The sequence below is a fragment of the Hydra viridissima genome, unplaced genomic scaffold (genome assembly GCF_058129835.1).
Source record: "Hydra viridissima isolate aposymbiotic clone 2 unplaced genomic scaffold, HvirCarnegie_v1 scaffold_10, whole genome shotgun sequence".
Lineage (NCBI taxonomy): Eukaryota > Metazoa > Cnidaria > Hydrozoa > Anthoathecata > Hydridae > Hydra > Hydra viridissima.
The window spans coordinates 1894724-1907960 of record NW_028324309.1 but is presented as its reverse complement, the minus strand read 5'-3'; the positions used below and the strand labels follow the sequence as shown (position 1 = coordinate 1907960).

The window sequence follows — 13237 nt, the reverse complement described above, 5'->3', positions numbered from 1 at the left end:
TATATATATGTATACAATCTATTTGCATGTAGTCGAAATACATCGTCTGTCATTTAAATCATTTAGTTCCTATTATTTTTTAAAAGTTTGGAAAGTTTTTTTTTTTAAAACTGGACAGACGTGACTATTGACTAGGAAGCTTGCAGATGTTCAAGGTCGTTCAGCCTTGCACGATTTCCAATTTTAGAATAGTGTTTTCTTACATCATAACGATAACAAGTAGTCATTTCTATCATTTATACAATACATTTATGCCAATACAATAATAATAAATAGTTATCATTACAAGATATTCTCTTCAAAGTGTTGAACAGTCTGCGTTTGTTAGCTTAAAGGGCGATCTTATCGCTTCTCCTTGTTGTTTATAAAATTCCAGTGGGATTTCGATTGTCTTAAAATACGGACCTGATGTACAGATGAATGCGATCATTGAAAAGCGCCCCTCAAGATTCCAATAATTACAACTGTATTTTGTTTGTCAATAAAAGTTTATCAAGAGTAATGTTAAGTATTGTAATTCTTCATCAATCCTAAAACGTAAGACCATGTTGCAATTTAAAAAAGAAACGAGGTTTTCTTTAAGGCCGTTTCTAATTCTAAATTATCACTTTTGCATTTATTTGACTAACTAGCGGGGAGTATGTCTCATGTAAATTTTGGCTTCTAAATTGTTTAACGCAAAATTGAATTTTTTAGAAACTTTAACTGACTTTATTGCCTCACCATGCACTTACCTTTCCAGCCATTAAAATTTCATTAAAAAGTAATGTTGAAATTTTAGTAGTAGAAGTGCAGATGTTAACTAACACTCAAGAAGAAAAAAGTTATAAACAAAATTAAGGAATGGAATGGTTTTGTCGAAATGGATTATTGAGATGCGGAAAAACTAAAAAGAGTTTTTTGCAGCAAATTGACATTTGCGAACACCTCTTTATGTACATTTTTTGGTTGAGATTCTTTAAAAATAAATCTTAAAATTTAAACCCTATAAAAATAAAGTTATACATAATCATCTCTGTCGAAACCTTCTTCTTCTACTTCGGCCAAAGGCCTTCTACCTCTAAGAGGTGGTAGATCTTTTTTATCATTACCGAGCATGCGCTTCTTTTTCAATTTTTTTTTTTTACTGTATTCAACTACAGATATTTCCGAAAGAGACTCACTTGTAGTTAAATGTGGATGAGGTAAAGAGCGTTTTTTAATTTTGTCTTGATCAACCACGTTTGGAAAAGCATCGCTTAGCTTGCGCACTCGATTCAATGTATCTGTCAATGTATAAGTAGAAGAGTTTTCGTCAATTTTTGCTAAAGAAACTTCGTTTTCAGATGCCCCAGAATCCGATCCGTATGAATATATACTAGACGTATTCTTCTTTTTTGATCTAAAAGCTTCAACATATTCAGCTATTTTCTCACTGTTGTTACTGTTCAAAGAGTATTTGTCTTTTTCTTCTTTCACTGGTTCTAGTTTTTCGATTTTGAAAAGTCCTTCATTTGTGTCGCCAAACTCATCCTCAAATACAAGACTCTCGTCTTCCGAATACACGTTTAAAACATCTTTACTTTTCAACTCTTTATTTGGCTTGTACAACTCAAGATCAGTATTTACACTGAATGGCCGCATCAAAGCATCGTCCTCAGATTTATAAACCACTTCTGCAGCATTTTGAGCCAGAGATTCTGGCTCAACATTATTTCTTAGAGTGAAAAAAGTATCTTGCGAAACTTCTACTGGCGAATCTTTTATGGAAACAAGTCGACCTTCTTCTGTTGTAAATACATGACCTTTAATAGATTTTAAAACATCTGCATCTAAAACCTCATTTACCACAAATTCGTTTTGAGATTCTACTGCATTTGGAAGAGATGTCTGCATAGCTGCTATAGTTATCGAGTCCTGTTTTGCTCGCCTAGGTAAACTTATGGAAGGTGATAAAATTCTTTCGCATGTAATCACAGATGGTTCGATTACAGAGTCTCCGGTACTACAAGAGGGTGATACCAAATTACTTTCCGAAACACTAAAAAGTGCTGATTGTATACTATCAACTGAAGTTTCTTTCGTTGGTGTTAGCCGGCTAGTTTTTGAAACCCGTTGTGAAACTAATTCCCCGACCTCATTAAGATCGTGCAAATTAACTGTTGAGAGAGAACTTTGAGAGGATTTTGCAGTAAAGTAAGTATCGCATTGCATTTGCTCTAAAAAAGCTCCTTGGCTGAGCTTTGGGGAAGGAGATTTTGGTCGAGATACTAAAGACTCGTTTTCGATAAACGTGAGATCACAGGTCACTTCCTCGGTCAGTCGAGTAGGATTAGACATAGTGTTTGGTCTACCCATTTGTGGAGATTTAAAATCTTCTAATACTGTTAAGTCTTTGTTATTATTGTACCTTGCGAGTTCACCATCAAGAGAGTTTTTTGATGGTGCTCTGTGCGTAAAAGGACTTTCTTCGCCACTCGTAGAACCAGAATTCATCAATTCGATTTTACTAAGAGAACGTTCTTTATTTCGTCGCTTTCTCTTTGTTTCTTCAAGCATTTCGCGATAGACTGAGGTTGGTGGACTGTCTATTAAACGTGTAGCACTCGTGTCCAAAACCTCATTTTCAAGATCGGGAGATACACGAGCATTTCCACTATCATTGAGTGAATCACTTGGCCCACGTGAATCGGAAGGACCACGTGATTGCCCGTCTCCAGCATCCTGAATTTGAAAAGCTTTTAAATAAGCCGAATATACTTTTCTTATTAAAGTCTTTATTATAATATTGTTTTCAACTTTTATTGTTACATTTGTTATGCAACTAGTTACTTAGAAAATGAAAAGACTGAAATGCTTACCCTTAGTCTACCACCAGTCACCATACCATTTCCCATATGAAGCATTTCATAACTACTGAACGAGTTTAGATTATTAATTCATTAATAAAAGAAGAGAAAGCAAAAACGAAACAAAACAATAAGTAAAAGATTTAATTAGCTGAAAACAGAAGAAAATCTAAGTCAAAACTACCTTCTCTTATCCACTTCAAAAAATGTATCCTTCATAACAACAGGTGCCTCCTAAGATTTATTAAAAAAAATCTATTTCAGAGAAAAAAAACTAAAATCAACTATTTCTCTTTCTAAAAAAAAAAAAAAACTAACAGATTCTCTTAGATCATCTTCAACTACACTTTTACTGTTAGACTCTTTGTCTGCTGTTTTGGTTCCATAGTTTTCTCTTGTATTAACAATATACTCATATGTAGATAAGTCTTTGAAAACTAAAAGATAAAAAACAGTAAACAAAACTTAAAAAAAAAATATGGTTGAGCATGTTTTCATGTCATAATTATAATCGATAAAACATAATATTTACATATAACATAAATTACAGCCAATAATACCCAATGTTATTTATTAAAATATAAATGGTTGAAAACTAATAATAATAATAATAATAATAATAATAATAATAATAATAATAATAATAATAATAATAATAATAATAATAATAATAATAATAATAATAATAATAATAATAATAATAATAATATTAATAATAATAATAATATTAATAATAATAATAATAATAATAATAATAATAATAATAATAATAATAATAATAATAATATAAATAATGATAATAATAATAATAATAATAATAATAATAATAATAATAATAATAATAATAATATTAATAATAATAATAATATAAATAATAATATTAATAATAATAATAATAATAATAATAATAATAATAATAATAATAATAATAATAATAATAATATTAATAATAATAATAATAATAATAATAATAATAATAATATTTATAATAATAATATTAATAATAATAATATAAATAATGATAATAATAATAATAATAATAATAATAATAATAATAATAATAATAATAATAATAATAATAATAATAATAATAATAATAATAATAATAATAGTAATATAAATAATAATAATAATAATAATAATAATAATAATAATAATAATAATAATAATAATAATAATAATAATAATAATAATAATAATATTAATAATAATAATAATAATAATAATAATAATAATAATAATAATAATAATAATAATAATATTAATAATAATAATATTAATAATAATAGCAATAATAATGTAAAATTATTACTTAAATAACAGTGGAAAACTATCAAATGTCCAAGTAAACCCATTGCAATCAGAAGAAGTAGGCCATTGACAATCACAAATATAATGTATGCTTCTTTGCAGGTTGAAAAGTATAACTTCCAATCTTTCATTGCTTAAAAAAGAAATAAAAAATTGAGTGCAATAATTTTTTGTTAGTTGTAGATTTGTCATTGCATTAAAAAAAAAAAAAAAAGCATCAGTATCCAAGCTTTCCTAAAAGCTTAAAAACAAGTTTTTTCATTGTATTTACCAGAATAAATAAATATGTCTGCTCTTGCTGTGTAATAGACAATCATCAAATAGAAGTCGATAATAAACATGGAAAGAGCTGTGAGAAATCCTGAGATGCAACTTCCCAAAAACAATCTGAATGACACCATATTAAAAATTTTTAATGTGTAAAAATGGCTGTGGTAAAACACCAACAAACAACATTTAAGGACATTTAAACTAACACCACCATTAAAGCACCAATTACCTTTTTTTTTAATGTTAATACAGTACAACAATAAGATAAAAATCATTATTAATCATAGTGATATAATATTAACTTTTTTAAATATGGCCTATAAATATCATTAATATTTAACAGATCACTATTAACTTCTAACTACAATTATATTGCTTATGAAAACATAATTAATTATTGAAGAATAATAATAACAATGGAGCAGTTAAAAATAATTTTTTAAACACAGAATTCATCATCTATTTTTAATCTACTAAAGAACCAGAAAAATGAAATGGTTCACAATCAATAATATATAAACAAATATTCCTAAAGAAACTTCATAAACTATAAATGAAACTTTTTTGAGATTCAAAGGAACTACTTATAAAAATACTACGCATAACTTACATTAGTTTTATATTAGTGTTGTTGTTTTCTAGAGATCAAAACTGAACAAAAGAATACACACACACAGATATACAACACACATCATACATACTTTAATATATAATTAAAAAAACACGCACTTGTAATTCCTTCCACCAATACAATTGTTGAGCCACTTACAATGATGGTCAAAGTCTGATACACATTTATTACAAACAGAGCAATGCTTTGTTGTTGACGAACTACAGTAAAAAAAAAAAATCACAATCAAGTTTTAAATATATTTAATGTATTAAACTGATATATATATATTAAAAAAAAAACTATTTATAAAAATGTGCAATATTTAATTTGAATACTTTGATATATTAATTTAAATATATCAAAATATTTAATTTGAAAAAGGATTACTCTACTTTCATAAAATTCACAGCAAAATTTTGTAAACAACAAAAAATGTAAACAACCGCAGTACAATCTTTTAGCATAATTAATTTATGTTATTTAAAACAATAATATTGCTCACACGTGTGCCTCACATATGTAGCAGAAACAGTTTTCAATTACATGAGCATGTTTTTTTCTATCAAATAATGATTTTTCTGTATTTTTTCCACGCACTGCTGGATCAGCAGGATCAAGAGTAACAGCAAAAAAATGATAAACAATGTGTATTAAATAGCCACTGGCTGGAATCTGAAGAATATTTGTTAAGAAAAATAGTGATAGTCTCTGAACCAACAAAAATTAAATAGTTTAATTAGTTAACTTCCAAAGCTGTATAGAATTAAATAAAGCCTGTGAACAAAGTCTAATTAGGCTTTTTTTGAAATGTAATAATTTTTAAAGAATTGTTTCACCTTAAAAAGCTATACCAATAAACTTATTGTCATAAAAATGACTTTGCCAAATAAATTGAAAAATAACTAAATTTTATATGCCAAAACATTCATGGATCTTTTACTTTATGAAACTTTAAACTTTACATCATTACAGAAAAGATACAATTGTACCAGCAGATATCCATTCAAGAGGAAGATAATAAACAAGTATAGAAAAATGTGTCACTGCAAACAAAATAATGAAGAACCAACCAAGTATTTGAAAAGGATGAAGTGGGCATGACCATCCATTTACTTTTGAAAATTTTTTAATCTTGGTGTCTCCAGTCTCTGGACAAACTTTATTTGTATTATAAGTATTTTTACCACAACAACTCCACATTGCGCTCATAAATAAATCATTTTAGCCAAAACTGTTTAGAAAGAAAAATCTAAAACTATTTTATTTATTTATAAATGAAAATATATAAACAAATAAAAAATAACTACTCATGCATGAACCTGCGTATATATATATATATACATAAATTTACACAAATATATATATATATATATATATATATATATATATATATATATATATATATATATATATATATATATATATATATATATATATATACACACACATATATATAAATATACATACAAGCATTTATATATATATATACTTATGTGTAATAACATAGTATTTATATATAAGAAATAGTATTCGCATAGTAATATTAGGTTATACAACTTTATTGAGTTTATATATTTATGTATACGCAGATCTTTAATTGAAAATGATTGAAATAAAGTTATATAACTTAATACTATTATATAAATATTAAGGATAAAGTATTACAGATCAGGAGATAATCACTGGAAACCATTTTTATTAACCATACCTTTTTTTTTTAAATACAGATTGTGTATAAACATAAAATACAAAACTACAATGATAAAAAACAAGTGGCTTTTATAGAGAACTGTGTACATGATCTAACTTTTTACAACTATATATTAAGATATATGTTTACAACACATGCATATAAACTTAGATAACCATATATAAAGTGAAAAATTAATTTTATTAAAATAATAGCAGTGATGTAGTAATACTATAGTATATAATGCTTTTGTTCAAATCTTTCTACTTCCCAATCTGGATGTAAAGTTGGTTTAATTTCATTACATTAACAACAAGCAAAAATATCTAGATACCAGAAAGTAAATAATTATTTTTCAAATTAATACTATAAAAATTTCAGAAAAATAAGAACAATAACAAAATATATTCTTACAGAATAAATGTGTGAACCCATATAATGAACAAGTTAAACAAAAAAATTCAAATCAAATAAGAAACTAACTTTATATATATAATCTACACATGCATATATAAATATAAAAAGGTACCAAAAAGCCTCAATTTACTATGTCTTCATACAATAGTAATAAAAAGATTTATTTTTTTTCATTGAGATATCTGTTTAAGATTATAAGCAGTTTTATTGTTTTGATTTAAGGTTTACTTAATTGTTTATATATAATAGCTACAGATGTGTTCTAGACGACTATAAGCATAACAAAATAGTATCCCATAGACTTTTTAACAAATTTATTAAAAATGATAAGAAAATTGAGCTAGTTTTTATTATGAGTGTTATCCAGGCATCATGGCATAAGAAAGCATTTCACCTTAATTTATCTATGTTATTAATACCCTTTTAATTGACCATTTTATTTTGATATTAATGATTGAAAAAAACTATAAAATTAACTCTTTTTTTAAATTGATATCACCAATTATTATGTACACGAATATTACTTTGAGCATAATTAACTAATAATATTAACTCACCTTGAGGTACATTTTTCAATGAAATTGTGGTTGATTTAATTTACTACCATATTCATCAACTTTACATTCTATTTATCTGTATTTCTTATCTTAAACCAAAATGTTAAGTTTTCTACTTTATTATTAACTGGTGTTGGATAAACTAGATAAAACTTAAAATGCTTTATTTTAAATTCATTTCATATACATATCTTTAACAAGGACTTCAGTTTTCGGAAAAAAACAACAAATGAAATTCATAATGGCGTATCTTTTTGAGAAAGAAAAAACAAAATTCCGACGTAACCATAGTATTTTTTCCTACGCAGGACGAAATAATTGTGATGGGTAAAATAAGAATGATGCAACAGGTGAATAAAGTAGGAAAATAAAAATATTGCTGTAACAATTTTAAATAGCTGGAACTTTTGCTCTTCCTTTTAATGCATATTTAACATATTTCGGTCAAACTTGAGTCATTCTAACAAAAAGCATTTCGTTTTATTTTTTGATCATTATCTATTTAGAAACTCAATGTTTCAAAAAGTTTGTCGAAAGGCCAGAAAATAGAAGGAAAAATAGATTCTAGAGAATGTAAAGTAAAAGATTGAGCCTTAATATTTTTTACTTTATGCGTGTTGCGCGTAAAAATAGAGGTCAAATGACGCAATAAAAGGGAAGCAACCAATCAGAAGCAACTATGCCAAACAAAAATTGAATAAAATAATAAAAACCAATTGAAATCTAAACAACGCACAAAATAGATTCACTGTGGTTCTATCTTAGCTAATAATAATTTCGAAATCGAAACAATCCCCACAAATGTAAATTAAAAAAGCTTTAGCTATTACTTTATAATCACAATATTTCGAAAAAAAATGTCAAGAAAAAGCATCTGCCCGGTCGATTTCCTTAAAACTCAATTGTCGCAGTCATCATCAAATATTTAAAATCGATTTTTTCTGAGCAAAATTTGCTATTTGAACGCTTTGATTTATTTGTTGCATTTTACTCGCCTCAAAAAAAGACTTCTTAATAAATTTTGTAAGATTTGATTGCATGAAAAGATCTCTCTACGCTGACGAAAATTAGTAATTTCATGCATGAACTGCATCTGTTTGCATAACTATTTAAAGTTATAAATGCAGCGATGTTATTTAAAAGAAAACTTTATTATCAATATCCTTTTAAAAATCAGAATGAAAGACCCTTTAAATCAATATTATGAATACTCTCAAGGTTTACGCTATATTGCTTCTAGAATAACACCAGCTAAATCAACAGCGTAAAAAATTATTTGGGTCAATCATAGTCTGCGGTGATTTGATTAAAAAAAAGATGTCATTTTTTAAAACAATGTTTATCTTGATTCTTAAGAAAAGTATCAAGTTTGATTTAAAAAGAATACAACACGTATTTTGAATCATAACTATACAGCTAGAAGATGGTTTTTTTTTTATTGATATAAGCAGAGAAATCCGTAATGCAGTATGAAAGTAAATTTAACATTGTACATAAATGGAATCGGGAAGTGAATCAAATCCAACAGAATACACAAAATTAACTGCGTTGTGTAAAGAAAATGCAAACTTATTACCTGTAGAATTGTGTAAACTTTCTTCTCCTGCCCTCCAAATTTCATCTCAGTTTAGTAAAGATACAAGTACAGTTTGCTTAGAGAAAGAAAATCAAGCAGTATCTGTAGTTTTAATGGATTTCAAAGAGAAGTTAAAGCACCTTGATGAGCATTATGATAAACATGTGAATGAAATAATGCCCGACTCCCTACATCGTGGAGATGTGGTATCGCCGCAACGCATGCTTGGTTATGCTGATGCCATGATGGCTACCTGTGCTACGTTTTTAGTAGTTCCATTAAGAAACTTTAAAAAAATGAAACCAGGATCTTCCTTAGCAGATCATATTTACTTAAATCGAACGGAGTTTATTATGTTTTTTCTTGGGTACTTGGTGGTGTTGACAATTTGGGAATCCATCAATATAAGATCGTTGTTCATTAAAAGAGTTGACGACATGCTGCTTTTCATGACCATGTTCTCAATGTTTACAACTTCGCTTCTACCTTTTTCATTATCACTTGAAGGACATTACCCTGGAGAAACTCTTTCTGTTTGGATAAGCTGTTCGTTACTGGCAATAGTTGAGCTTACAGAATTGTTCATAGTATGCTATGCTATAGAGCATCCTAACGTTTTACACTTTGAAATGCACAGTTGGACAAAACTTGAAAGACGCAGATTTCGGAATATGCTATGCTTAATTAACGTTGCTAATATTGCATTTATTATCTTGGGGAGTTTGTCCATTTTACTGAATCATGTGTTGGCATGGGTTTTCATCGCAATGTTGGTACTAATGCCGTCGCTGAGGAAACTGTTTTTTTACGTAAGACGCCGCATGATTTCTCCAACAAAAATGGAAAAATCGCAGTTCTTTTTTCACTTCACTAAAGGCAACATTTCAAACGAACGCGTCACTGCCATGAGTGACGCCGCTTTTGCAATTATCGCATGCGTTTTAATTCTTGACATCACAGTGGATGAGTTTCCAACCAATGAAAACGTGCTAGAACACGGCTTAGCATCCGAATTGATCCATATGAAAAAAGATTTCTACATTTACTTTGGAATCTTTGCTATTGTATCTATACTTTGGTATGCAAACCACGGGGTTCTGCACTTGTTTAAAGCAACCAATGTTATCGTGATTTACCTGCAAAAATTTTCACTTGCTTTTGCATGTTTGACGCCTCTTGCAGGAAATATGGTTGTTGTTTTTTCTGATAACAAAAATCATGATGCTAAAAAAAGCATTCTTACAGCGTCGATGGTAATTTTCCTTTCAAGTTTCTTCAACCTGTTGATTCTGATATACGGTCTCTACACTAAAGAAAAATACTTACACGGTTGGGCAGTTGGTAATAAGAACCTAAACAAGTATCAGCAAAGGTATACTATCTTAAAAACGGCTAACTTTCCATTTTGGTCGCTATTGTGTACTCTGGGTTCTCGTTTGCCAGAGTCAATTGTTTTTTACGTCATGTGTGCATGTTTTTGTTGCTCCCTTGTGACTTTCATTATTTTAAAACTTGCTTTCGATAAACTTATTGGGAAAGAAAAGTTTCGTTTGCAAAAACATTTTGTTGATATTGCAATTAATGTCAAAAAAATGGAAAACGAGGAAGAACAAGAAGTTTAACGATATACACTATAACGATATACGACGTATCGATATACGAAGTAACGATATACAACGAACGATATACGATGTAACAATATTACTTTATAAAGATCTTACCGAGTTAAATAGCGTTTTTGAAGTAGTACAGTTTAGACTCGATTATGGTAGTTTTTCAATTTTGGAAATTTCATGTTTGAAACTTGCGACTAAAATTGTACAAGCATTTTGTAACCATAAAATAAAATCTTAACTGTATTCATGCATGACCTTTTTTAATGTTTTAATTATCAACTATTGTTATGATTATTGCACCTAATATTTATAAAGTAAATAAAAGCAACTATCTGTAATTACTTCCTCGCATTTTTTAATATATAACAATGTAATGAGTTCCTTTATTGTTCACCTATCCGGCAATTAATATATAACAATGTAATAAGTTCCTTTATTGTTCACCTATCCGGCAATTTTCTATCAAACGATCTATATTAACCATTCGCTAGTAAACAATCTTGTAATATCTTCTGTTAATGATCATTAACTAAATGGCATCCTAATGTTCAATATTTTAATAAAATATTTGATAATAAACGATCTTCTGTAAAAAAATCGATAACTTGTTTGAACGCGAAATCTTGAAAAAGCTTTCGTCATCAGCTGCTTTTTTGAGCTTTAAATTAAATCTATCCCAGGTTGGCATGGTTACAACCCTTACATGTTAACATGAACTCGAACTTGTAACGTGATTTTCATTAGCTCTACGTAATATACATATACATTATATTTGTAACATTTTATATACTTACATTTTGTAAATTTGTATCTGTAATTATCGCCTGGTTTCCAAGAATGGTTGTTGAATGGTTTTAACCGTAGATATTTACACCGTCTTCATCAGTTATTAGTCAAAAATACAAAAGGAAGATTTAAAATATAAGGTTTGAAAAATGTTATTGATAAAAAAAACATTTACAATAAATTGTTTATAATATTAATTTATAAAAATATAATAAAAAGTTAAATAATCTCTTTTAGGAAAAATTATTTCAATCAAAAATGATTTATGATTTTTAAAGACTGTGGTTTTCCTTACGCAACAGGAACAATATGTCCAAATCACTTTGTAAATACAGATAAGTATTAGGGATAGAATAATACCTGTCAAACCGCTGAACCTACAAACGCTGTATATTTACACATTTTGAATGAAATTGTTTACATGCATCCATAGAAAGATGCGCGCTAGTACCCTTTCGTATGTTAAATTGCTCAAATTAATCTAAAAATATAGCAAACTGTTAAACGTGTTGTTCTTCTTCATTATCAACGGCATCGACGTTTATAACGATATCAGCCGGGCGGTTCTGCAAAATAAACTTTTCTCGTCCTATGAGCCTATTGTAAAGCAATTTCAACAGAATAAATGCCACAATACAGCAGCAAAAGCACACACACATGATGTAGAATACAACAGATTCTGGCAAAAAGGAACCAACGGCGCACGCAAAAGACCAAAATGGAATGTTTGCTGTTTTAAAATATATGTATTGCTGTTGATACTTGTTCAGATTCTTGTTACCGACTGCCCAGGTGTGTAAATATTTTGCTTTTGTATAATGACCGTAAAATAAAACCAATAGATTGAAAAAACTTGAGAAAAATATTATCAAAGAGGACATAAGAATGCTTTTCTTAGCGTCGTTGTCTTCGTTACTTGCAAAAGAAATTACCATGTTTCCCGCAAGAGGTGTCAAACATGCAAAAGCAAGTAAGAACTTTTGCAGGTAAATCACGATAACATTGGTTGCTTTAAACAAGTGCAGAACCCCGTGGTTTGCATACCAAAGCATTGACACAGTGGCAAAGATTCCAAAGTAAATGTAGAAATCTTTTTTCATATGGATCAATTCGGATGCTAAGCCGTGTTCTAGCACGTTTTCATTGGTTGGAAACTCATCCACTGTGATGTCAAGAATTAAAACGCATGCGATAATTGCAAAAGCGGCGTCACTCATGGCAGTGACGCGTTCGTTTGAAATGTTGCCTTTAGTGAAGTGAAAAAAGAACTGCGATTTTTCCATTTTTGTTGGAGAAATCATGCGGCGTCTTACGTAAAAAAACAGTTTCCTCAGCGACGGCATTAGTACCAACATTGCGATGAAAACCCATGCCAACACATGATTCAGTAAAATGGACAAACTCCCCAAGATAATAAATGCAATATTAGCAACGTTAATTAAGCATAGCATATTCCGAAATCTGCGTCTTTCAAGTTTTGTCCAACTGTGCATTTCAAAGTGTAAAACGTTAGGATGCTCTATAGCATAGCATACTATGAACAATTCTGTAAGCTCAACTATTGCCAGTAACG

General features: G+C 28.5%; 2 protein-coding genes across 6 annotated transcripts; one reads left to right on the top strand and one right to left on the bottom strand.

The window, feature by feature from the left end:
* Positions 1-222: 222 nt before the first annotated feature.
* LOC145200271 (uncharacterized) lies at positions 223-11149 on the bottom strand. 5 transcript variants are annotated; one of them, XM_090099628.1, is made up of 10 exons: positions 10984-11149; positions 6004-6253; positions 5525-5694; positions 5139-5240; positions 4411-4526; positions 4141-4272; positions 3147-3265; positions 3013-3062; positions 2841-2895; positions 223-2703 (listed from the first exon to the last, which is right to left on the bottom strand). In XM_090099628.1, exons 2-10 carry the CDS (start codon positions 6229-6231, stop codon positions 1000-1002), a joined length of 2676 nt encoding a protein of 891 aa, XP_089955754.1. In that variant the 5' UTR covers positions 6232-6253; positions 10984-11149; the 3' UTR covers positions 223-999. The 5 variants fall into 5 exon arrangements, with proteins under 5 accessions (XP_089955754.1, XP_089955755.1, XP_089955757.1 ...); XM_090099629.1 differs by lacking the exon at positions 10984-11149 and adding an exon at positions 7687-7951; XM_090099631.1 differs by lacking the exon at positions 10984-11149 and adding an exon at positions 7687-7947 and having other exon boundaries at positions 2841-2892; positions 6004-6271.
* On the top strand, positions 8647-11785 carry LOC149882572 (endosomal/lysosomal proton channel TMEM175-like). The gene has a single exon (XM_090099632.1). It carries the CDS (start codon positions 9184-9186, stop codon positions 10882-10884), a length of 1701 nt encoding a protein of 566 aa, XP_089955758.1. The 5' UTR covers positions 8647-9183; the 3' UTR covers positions 10885-11785.
* The last annotated feature ends 1452 nt before the right edge of the window (positions 11786-13237 follow it).

Bases quoted from the DNA above. Each gene is read 5' to 3' on its own strand.
- LOC145200271 (XM_090099628.1), bottom strand. From the start codon at position 6,231: ATGAGCGCAATGTGGAGTTGTTGTGGTAAAAATACTTATAATACAAAT. The intron at 4,527-5,138 runs GTGCGTGTTTTT...GGTGTCATTCAG, and splicing joins ATTGGTGGAAGGAATTACAA to ATTGTTTTTGGGAAGTTGCA. The intron at 4,273-4,410 runs GTAAATACAATG...TTCTTTTTTAAG, and splicing joins AGACATATTTATTTATTCTG to CAATGAAAGATTGGAAGTTA.
- LOC149882572 (XM_090099632.1), top strand. From the start codon at position 9,184: ATGGAATCGGGAAGTGAATCAAATCCAACAGAATACACAAAATTAACT.